Source organism: Nanorana parkeri, unplaced genomic scaffold, assembly GCF_000935625.1.
Source record: "Nanorana parkeri isolate BGI_ZX_2015 unplaced genomic scaffold, ASM93562v1 scaffold588, whole genome shotgun sequence".
Lineage (NCBI taxonomy): Eukaryota > Metazoa > Chordata > Amphibia > Anura > Dicroglossidae > Nanorana > Nanorana parkeri.
Window position 1 is genome coordinate 590,570 of NW_017306856.1, and position 10,402 is coordinate 600,971.

The 10,402-nt window shown below is 48.6% G+C and overlaps 1 protein-coding gene across 1 annotated transcript in view; it reads left to right on the top strand.

The window, feature by feature from the left end:
* NRBP2 (nuclear receptor binding protein 2) overlaps window positions 1-9,659 on the top strand; it is a 36,208-nt gene extending 26,549 nt beyond the window's left edge. Inside the window, exons 10-17 of the mRNA XM_018562652.1 lie at window positions 47-179; window positions 4,641-4,743; window positions 5,048-5,098; window positions 5,601-5,736; window positions 5,832-5,885; window positions 7,497-7,560; window positions 9,230-9,285; window positions 9,436-9,659. Coding sequence (XP_018418154.1) covers window positions 47-179; window positions 4,641-4,743; window positions 5,048-5,098; window positions 5,601-5,736; window positions 5,832-5,885; window positions 7,497-7,560; window positions 9,230-9,285; window positions 9,436-9,504 — 666 coding nt within the window. The 3' untranslated portion in view covers window positions 9,505-9,659. The remainder of the gene's footprint in view (window positions 1-46; window positions 180-4,640; window positions 4,744-5,047; window positions 5,099-5,600; window positions 5,737-5,831; window positions 5,886-7,496; window positions 7,561-9,229; window positions 9,286-9,435) is intronic.
* The last annotated feature ends 743 nt before the right edge of the window (window positions 9,660-10,402 follow it).

Consider the following 10,402-nt stretch of genomic DNA (forward strand, 5'->3'; position numbering starts at 1 on the left):
CATGTTAAGAGATGCTGATTGACACATTGAAACGTTATTTTCCGAGGAATTTGTCCTGCAGTGTCTCTCCGTCTCCCCGAAAAAGCGCCCGTCTGCGCACGACCTTCTCTTCCACCGAGTGTTATTCGAGGTTCATTCGCTGAAGCTCCTAGCGACGCACTGCTTCCTCAACACCCCCTGTAAGCATCAATGTATAGACCATCCTCTATGTGCTCTGGGTTATGTATACACTATCCTCCATCCTTTATAAAGAGTCCATTTAGAACTGCATGTCCATTTAAGACTACCCTGTCCACAGGGTGACAACACTGCTGGGTGATTTCACTGCAGAGCCAAAGGCGTTGTCACCATGGTAAGGGAAGTGGAAAGATAACAGATCTCCTGGCAGTATCAACCAGTAATAAAACTATGCTGAGAAAACAAAACCTGCTCTGTTAATTCTATTGAGATATCACATATGTAAGGTTTGTTTTCCCCGTGTTCCCCTGTGCTGGATCTTGAGTTTACATGTTGGTACAGCTCGGAGAGGATATTGCCATGGTGTCTGTGTTCATATATTGGGCAGATGGCTGGTGCTGAGCCAACCAGTTCACAGCTGCTGTTCCAGGAGAAGCAGACCATTTGCATCAGCAGCCTATTAGAGGGATGAAATCGAAAGCGCTAATGTCAATTAAATTCATTTTCACAACCGCTAATGCCGTTATCCGGAACAAAGCAAACCGCTCGGTGAATGCCGACTGATACACGCGCTCTGTTTTATTAATGACGCAGCAGAAGCAACGGCTGCCGGGCAACCAGAGGAAAGACTATAGATACGGCAAACCTTGGAGGAGCTCAGTCTATGAGGGTGGGCTCTCAGGACATTGAGGGGAAGGGTCTCAGTACATGAGGGCTGACCAAAACCCATGAGGGTGGGTTCCCGATCCATGAAGGACAGGGCTCAGTACATTGGGCAGGGTCTCAGCTCATAATGGCGGGGACTCAGACCATAAAGGTGGTCCATGAGGGTTGGGTCTCAGTACATTAAGGATGGAACTCAGTACATTGGGCAGGGTCTCAGTCAATGAATAAAAGTAGTCCTCAATCCATGGGGTGGGGGTCTCAGTACATCAAAGAGGGGACCTAGTACATGGGGAAGGGTCTAAGTCCATGAGGATAGAGATTCAGACCATAAATGTGGACCAGAAACCAATGAGGGTTGGGTCTCAGTACATGAAGGACAGGACTCAGGACTTGGGGAAGGGTCTCAGCCCATGATGGTGGGGACTCAAACGGTAAAGGTGGTCCTCAATCCATGAGGTGGGAGTCTCACTACATCAGTACATTGGGCAGGGTCTTAGGCCTAATGACGGGGACTCGGACCAAAAAGGTGGTCCTCAATCCATGAGGATTGGGTCTCAGTACATGAAGGACGGAACTCAGTACATTGGACAGGGTTTCAGTCAATGATGGCGGGGAATCACACCATAAAAGTGGTCCTCAATCCATGAGGTGGGGGTCTCAGTACATCAAAGAGGGGACCTAGTACATGGGGAAGGATCTCAGACCATGAAGACAGACACTCGGACCATAACGATGAACCAAAAACCAATGAGGATTGGGTCTCAGTACATGAAGGACGGGACTCAGTACATGGGGAAGGGTCTCGGTTCATGTGGACGGGTTCCCAGACTGTAAGGGTGGCCCTTAATCTATGATGGCGGGGTCTCAAGAGGAGACTCAGTAAATGGGGAAGAGTCTCAGTACATGAGGGGGAGACTCATACCTTAAGGGTGGACTTCAATCCTTGAGAGTGGAGTCTAAGTACTGAGAAGGGAGCAAGTCCACAAGGTAGAGAACCCATTGGGGGTATGGGTTTAAGTTTATAAAGGCGGGGTCTAATTACATGAGAAGGGCATCAAGTCAATTCGGGAGGGTGCTCAGTTAATAACAGAGGGGGCTCAGACTACTAGGTGTGGTTTCAACCGATGAAGGGGGGGGACTCGGTACATGGGTGGGGGGGATTTAACCATGAGGGCATAGGTTGAATAATGAAGGGGGACAGAGCAATCCCTGAAGGTGGGAGTTCAGTCACTCAAGGTGAGCCCATGAGGGATGGAGTTAATGTTTGCACCTAATGCCACAGATTATGGTCACACCCAAACATTGACCGTACCTCAACAATACTCTTGATGGGTCACATCACTACTGAAAATTGTGCCATGTATGTCCAACATTAGACCAGAATATGGTGTCTGCTCCCAGTTCTGGCCTGCCTGTGGACCTCCAAGGCCAGGGGGGGGAGTATTTCTGCTATGAGTTCAGTTCCGCATGTGAACAGATGCTGATTGACACATTGAAACGTTATTTTTCTAGGAATTTGTCCTGCAGTGTCTCTCCGTCTCCCCGAAAAAGCGCCCGTCTGCGCACGACCTTCTCTTCCACCGAGTGTTATTCGAGGTTCATTCGCTGAAGCTCCTAGCGACGCACTGCTTCCTCAACACCCCCTGTAAGCATCAATGTATAGACCATCCTCTATGTGCTCTGGGTTATGTATACACTATCCTCCATCCTTTATAAAGAGTCCATTTAGAACTGCATGTCCATTTAAGACTACCCTGTCCACAGGGTGACAACACTGCTGGGTGATTTCACTGCAGAGCCAAAGGCGTTGTCACCATGGTAAGGGAAGTGGAAAGATAACAGATCTCCTGGCAGTATCAACCAGTAATAAAACTATGCTGAGAAAACAAAACCTGCTCTGTTAATACTATTGAGAGATCACATATGTAAGGTTTGTTTTCCCCGTGTTCCCCTGTGCTGGATCTTGAGTTTACATGTTGGTACAGCTCGGAGAGGATATTGCCATGGTGTCTGTGTTCATATATTGGGCAGATGGCTGGTGCTGAGCCAACCAGTTCACAGCTGCTGTTCCAGGAGAAGCAGACCATTTGCATCAGCAGCCTATTAGAGGGATGAAATCGAAAGCGCTAATGTCAATTAAATTCATTTTCACAACCGCTAATGCCGTTATCCGGAACAAAGCAAACCGCTCGGTGAATGCCGACTGATACACGCGCTCTGTTTTATTAATGACGCAGCAGAAGCAACGGCTGCCGGGCAACCAGAGGAAAGACTATAGATACGGCAAACCTTGGAGGAGCTCAGTCTATGAGGGTGGGCTCTCAGGACATTGAGGGGAAGGGTCTCAGTACATGAGGGCTGACCAAAACCCATGAGGGTGGGTTCCCGATCCATGAAGGACAGGGCTCAGTACATTGGGCAGGGTCTCAGCTCATAATGGCGGGGACTCAGACCATAAAGGTGGTCCATGAGGGTTGGGTCTCAGTACATTAAGGATGGAACTCAGTACATTGGGCAGGGTCTCAGTCAATGAATAAAAGTAGTCCTCAATCCATGGGGTGGGGGTCTCAGTACATCAAAGAGGGGACCTAGTACATGGGGAAGGGTCTAAGTCCATGAGGATAGAGATTCAGACCATAAATGTGGACCAGAAACCAATGAGGGTTGGGTCTCAGTACATGAAGGACAGGACTCAGGACTTGGGGAAGGGTCTCAGCCCATGATGGTGGGGACTCAAACGGTAAAGGTGGTCCTCAATCCATGAGGTGGGAGTCTCACTACATCAGTACATTGGGCAGGGTCTTAGGCCTAATGACGGGGACTCGGACCAAAAAGGTGGTCCTCAATCCATGAGGATTGGGTCTCAGTACATGAAGGACGGAACTCAGTACATTGGACAGGGTTTCAGTCAATGATGGCGGGGAATCACACCATAAAAGTGGTCCTCAATCCATGAGGTGGGGGTCTCAGTACATCAAAGAGGGGACCTAGTACATGGGGAAGGATCTCAGACCATGAAGACAGACACTCGGACCATAACGATGAACCAAAAACCAATGAGGATTGGGTCTCAGTACATGAAGGACGGGACTCAGTACATGGGGAAGGGTCTCGGTTCATGTGGACGGGTTCCCAGACTGTAAGGGTGGCCCTTAATCTATGATGGCGGGGTCTCAAGAGGAGACTCAGTAAATGGGGAAGAGTCTCAGTACATGAGGGGGAGACTCATACCTTAAGGGTGGACTTCAATCCTTGAGAGTGGAGTCTAAGTACTGAGAAGGGAGCAAGTCCACAAGGTAGAGAACCCATTGGGGGTATGGGTTTAAGTTTATAAAGGCGGGGTCTAATTACATGAGAAGGGCATCAAGTCAATTCGGGAGGGTGCTCAGTTAATAACAGAGGGGGCTCAGACTACTAGGTGTGGTTTCAACCGATGAAGGGGGGGGACTCGGTACATGGGTGGGGGGGATTTAACCATGAGGGCATAGGTTGAATAATGAAGGGGGACAGAGCAATCCCTGAAGGTGGGAGTTCAGTCACTCAAGGTGAGCCCATGAGGGATGGAGTTAATGTTTGCACCTAATGCCACAGATTATGGTCACACCCAAACATTGACCGTACCTCAACAATACTCTTGATGGGTCACATCACTACTGAAAATTGTGCCATGTATGTCCAACATTAGACCAGAATATGGTGTCTGCTCCCAGTTCTGGCCTGCCTGTGGACCTCCAAGGCCCAGACTGGGACAGCCAAGTGTGATATTCCTCTGTCATATGTTCTCCGTTCCTCTACAGACATCACACATGATAGCCTGTTGGAAGAGAAGACCAAAATGATCGACCCGCAGGGTATCATGGCTTCTGTGCCACGAAGGGGTCAGTCGGCTGCGGCTTGGAGGTAAGTGTCACCCATATAACTGAAAGGGGATGGGCTAGGGCAGGGGGTCTCAAACCTCCGGCCCTCCAGCTGTGGTGAAACTACAAATCCCATGATGCATCTCTCTTCGGGAGTCATGTCTGTGAGAATCTTGCAATGCCTCATGGGAGGGCCGGAGGTTTGAGACCCCTGGGCTAGGGCAATGCGTGCATGCTCTTAGTGTGAATGTTGGCGTATGAGTAACAGGGGCAACAGAAGCTATTTGGGGGCCCCTGTAGATACTCTGCCACAGAATATATCTCACAATTCCTCCTTTGTTTATCAGCTATTCCCAGGTGGCCTCCATGGAACTTGACAAGTTTCTAGAAGATGTCAGGTGAGAGGACACTGTGGTCAGCTGTTGATGGCTTTTACTGCCTGGATCTCTCTCTCTCTCTCTCTCTCTCTCTCTCTCTCTCTCTCTCTCTCTCTCTCTCTCTCAGTGTCGCTTAACTCTCTCTCTCTCTCTCTCGATCTCTCTCTCTCGATCTCTCTCTCTCTCGATCTCTCTCTCTCTCTCTCTCTCGATCTCTCTCTCGACTTTATCCAACCTTCCTCCTCTCTCACCTGTGTATGACTTTATCCAACCTTCCTCCTCTCTCACATATTGTCTCTGCCCCGTGTCTTCTCTGCCTGTCACAGTCCAGCCACCTGAGTACTATCTCTCTGGTTGCCCATGTTATGGACAATGCTTCTCTATGGCCCAACTCTTCCTCCTATCCCTCTATGCCTCTCTACTCTTCCATCCACTCTCACTCTACTTGTCTCTTTCTTCTCCCCCCTCCCTTTTCTTTGGCTCTCTGGTTTCTTTGAATTCATCCATCTCACGGTTCCCCTAGAAATGGGATTTATCCACTCATGAACTTTGCCGTCTCTCGTCCTCACATCCTGCCACGCGCCCTCTCGCAGTCCCAGGAGGATCTACAGATGGCGAAGACCCCCACACCAGAGCCGGTGGAGGTTGAGACTCGGAAGGTGAGCCACAGGGAATACCTTGTGATATACGAGGATGGAGGCCCAGTTATGGCCAGTTACCCCAATTATTTTTATTCTTTCCCTCCTCATTGTAGGTCACCCAGATGCACTGTAACCTGGAGCAGAGAGAAGACAGAGCCCGTTTACATGTAGGTATTACACGGATCCATGTCCCTAGAATTCCATGTATGGGTACAGAAGTACTTGTGTGATGGAACAGTTGTTATATTGTTCTGTTTATGATGAGGGGAATTGGGGGGCAGGTGAATGGGGTCTCCTCATAGATGGACATGAATTGTATATTTATCTATAAGTGCTCATATTGGAAGGTTGACATTGATGATTTCTCACGATAGATGTCACTTCTGTAAGTTCTGCCTATTTATACAGCCACTCGGGGCAATTCCTGGCGTTTTCATTCTCATCAGACTTCAATAAGTGAAAATAACTGAAATAATTTCTGCCAGCTGTCACTAAACTGTGGCCTATTGCTTGCTATTAACCGGTCTGTGAGGCCCAATTCCTCCCACTGACCCCAGCAATGAACCACGATTCCAATCACTGACTCCAATAATGGGGTGCTATTCCTCCCACTGACTCAAATGATGGGGCACTACTCCTCCCACTGACTCCCACCAATGGGGCACTATTCCTCCCACTGACACCCACCAATGGGGCACTATTCCTCCCACTGACACCCACCAATGGGGCACTATTCCTCCCACTGACACCCACCAATGGTGCACTATTCCTCACACTGACACCCACCAATGGGGCACTATTCCTCCCACTGACACACACCAATGGGGCACTATTCCTCCCACTGACACCCACCAATGGGGCACTATTCTGTTACTGACATCAAGGCTGATGGGGCACTATTCCTCCTACTGACCACATGCACTAGGTAATTTTTTTTACTCCCACTGACAACCAAGCCTTGGGGATTGTTTGCTCCCACTGGCCACATTCTGTCCCCCCATAAGATCAGAAGAAAACTGAACTGGGCCTTTGTTTAGAAGGTTGGAGGGTCCTTCCTCTAACCCATAGATGGGTTGATGATGATGAAGTCTCACCATCCTAGGGATAGCAGTGACATAGCTGCCCATAAACTGATTGTGGAAGGATCCAATCCGTGGTCAGGCCTACTAAGACCTCTCATGAAAAACTAAACCTATCATTGACACCTATTAGAAGGAAAAATCCCACACCACACAATAGTCCCGGGAAGATCTCCTTCTTCTATGATCCCTGGCCTATTACACTCAATTTGAGCTCCAGTTCTAGTAAAAGCATGCCACAGTGCAATGCTGTCACCTCTTTATTGGCATTGTGGCACCGGTGTGGACCCTATGATGAATTTTACATACTGAGTAAGGTCCAGGTTTGAGGATATAATAAGAGAGTAGCGATGTGCAGGAACTCTACGGTGGCTTATATTAGTTATTTGTGATGTGATAGCGACAGGTTCTCTTTGACCCCCGTCCCCTCTATCACAGCCTCTAAGGCCCCGTTCACATTGAGCGATTTTTTGCAGCGATATCGCTCCTATTACCGCGCGATATCGCTCTATGTAGCTTCACCAATACATTTCAATGCAGCTGTTCACATCTCGTCGCTCAATATCGCTTGTAGCTTGTCGCTCCTACATGACCCTTTTTTCGAGCGATATTGCTCTCTATAAAAGCCGACATTATAATAAGTGTCCATTTCCGCATTGGGGCTCCCTGTACCTGTCATGAGTCTCTCTCTTTCCACAGCTCACCCTCTACCTGAAGCTGGACGATAAGCTGCACCGACACCTGAGCTGCGACCTGCTGCCCAGTAAGTACGATTGCTCCGTTTATGTTTCCTTATAAATAAAAGGGAATAAAGTGGCGGATGTAAAAAAAACTGCATTCCGGGCCAGCAAGGAAATCCGGCCAGCATTCAATGCTTACATGTGGCCTGCCCAAGGATTTGTTTTTCTGTTCGGCCAGTTTTGTGCTCCAAGCACCCCTACCAGACAGCACAGCCCAGTCAGCTTCCCGCCCACAACCTCCTGATTGGACAAAGAAGAAGCATCCCCGCTATGATGAAGGTTTCACTCCGCTTACTTTGTTCTCTCTACCCTGTCAGCAAGCTACTAGTGTTAGACTGACTGTACTGTACGTAGCAATAGAACCCTAATAGGATCCTCTCTCTGTACTGCTGGGCAGAGGATTACAGGGAGCTAATATAAAAACAGAATGCAGTTACCTATACCAGCTGAATATGCAAGTGTGTGTGTGTGTGTGTGTATATATATATTGTTGTGGAAATTTTATTAGGATGTGTTTTTAATATATTGTATATGTGAATATTGTCATCATGTCTCTGTGTCCGGATTTCTGGGTCACGCTCGATTAGAGCGTGACCCAGATTAATTATCACTGAGTGTAAACCATTGGAGTGGATATCTTCCTGTGGATGTGGAGACGCGGCCGCCGTGCGCAGAGGTCTCCGCTGGCGAACGATCCATGCGCTGGGCTGTTGGCGGGGGGAGATTAACGTGCGTGGCGGAGCAGTGTTTTCTTAGCGAATGCATGGACGCCGGCTAAGCCCCTGCGTAATGGGCGGATTTATTGGCTTGGCGTGGGTGCATTTGTTTTGAGAACAAGGTATCATTTAAGATATATATCTGCCTTTATGAAGGGAACGTGCGTTTGTGTTTCTAGTGCGCCTGATCAGCGCGCTGGAGATTAATATGGCGTTGTCCCTGCAGATAAGCTCGCATTCATGAGAATCATAGTAACTTTATTGGGCGTGGCTCACTGAGCAATGCTGGATGAAGTTCGCTCCAGTGTTAACGGGAGATTAAAGATGGCGGCATCCATGTGCAATCATGCTGCTTCCTTTGTGTTTTGGCGGGAAATCCATTGCACATGGTTTTCCATTGTTAACAAATGTGCACGTGAGACATGAACTAGCAGCTGGAAACTGTGCACGGTGCTTCACATGCATGAGCATACACTCCCCTTTTCTATTGTCTATTCAGATGTATACATGTGTTTCATTGGCTGGCTCTGTGTTCTATTGATGTATGAGGAAGTGGTGGCTGTTGTGGCCAGGACTTCCTGCTGTTACTCTATAGTTACTTACTATAAATAAAGAAATCTTAATCCAGTCAGAAGGACAGAGACTGAGGATCTGACGAGACTAGGGCTGCAGCTAATGATTATTTTCATAATCGATTAGTTAGCCGATTATTACGTTCGATTAATCGGATAAAAAAAAAAGGCTCCAGTGATGGAATACTAGTTTCTATTGAGATTGTAGTCCATCACGGGAGCAAGCTTGGCACGGTGGAAGTAAAAAAAAGAGTGTGGTGTGCAATATAGTACATTATACAGCGAGCCGCGGTTTTGTGGCAGAACAATGGGCAACCTGTTGTCCCCGGGGTGGGTAGCCAGTCCCCGAGGTCTCCAGCTGCGGGTCCGGTAACTGACCAGTTCCTCTCCCCTTTTTCCTACAGACGAGAGCTCGCAGACGCTGGCCTCTGAACTCGTCCATTATGGCTTCATCAGCGAGGTAAAGTTTCCCAGAATGCATTGCACAGATTGGCTCTGCCAGTGTTTGTTATTGCAACTTGCTTTCATGTTGCCTTCCCTGGTGCCCCCCCTTTAAACGTTGTCACCCGTTTTCCCTAATAATAAACGACCGTCTTGTCTGTTTCCTCAGGACGACTGTCAGAAGATGGCGAACTTACTGGAAGAGGCCCTCACGAAGCAGCGCCCCCCTCTGAACTGACCGCAGCGCCCCCGAGTGGATAATTCTCTTCATTATGGTAACGGCAGGCTTGGGGCGGGAAGGGGCGGGGCAGCTCTGAGTTACTGCTCCAGGAGGGCGTGGCCTGGGAGTGGCTATTTCTGACATCCAGCCCCTGCGGGGACAGGAGGCTCCTGGAATCATGGAAGAACGGACAGCGTCACGCCAACCAGCAAAGGAGAAGCAAACTTGTGGTCGGGACTCTCCAAACTTGATGCATTCCCTTGGCGGTGAATGGGTCGACCGTACGGCAGACACCCGCCTGTGTGAATAGCGATTCGTCAGCGGTCCGCGCTGACTCCATTTTGTGAATCTGAAGTAGTTTACATCTTCTGCATAGTTGTCTTCCAGGAACTAGGTGGAGACCCTTTGTGCTGCCTGAAATATGTGACAGTCGGAGCTGGTGTGTATGAAACACTCGGAGATTACATGGAGGAGGGCGCTTTGTTTCTCATTTGTCACTTTAGGCAGTGCCGTTTCTTCCTCTGCTGGGCTTATTTGAAATTTCAGCTGGTGTGCGGGAATAGTTGGAACTTTGATATGAAGAAGATAAGGGCTGGTTAGGAATAATTGTATTGGGTTTTTGGTGAATATGTGTGATTGCAATGGAGGATTGGATACTTTTATGTAGATATATGCAGAATGAGAAGCAGAATGTGAGCTATGACAGGCCCAATGCTCAGTGTTATGAGGATTGGGCTGAACCAGTGTTATAGATTGATAGACCCGGGCCCCCGGAGTACGATATCAGACAGGGCCCCTGAGCTTCAAGGCCAAATTTTCCTTTTGGACCATTTTTGATGTTATACACATCTAATATGAAATCCTGGTCAGATCACAACCTCCCCTCCCCCATCCCCCCCCACCCCCCCTTACCGGA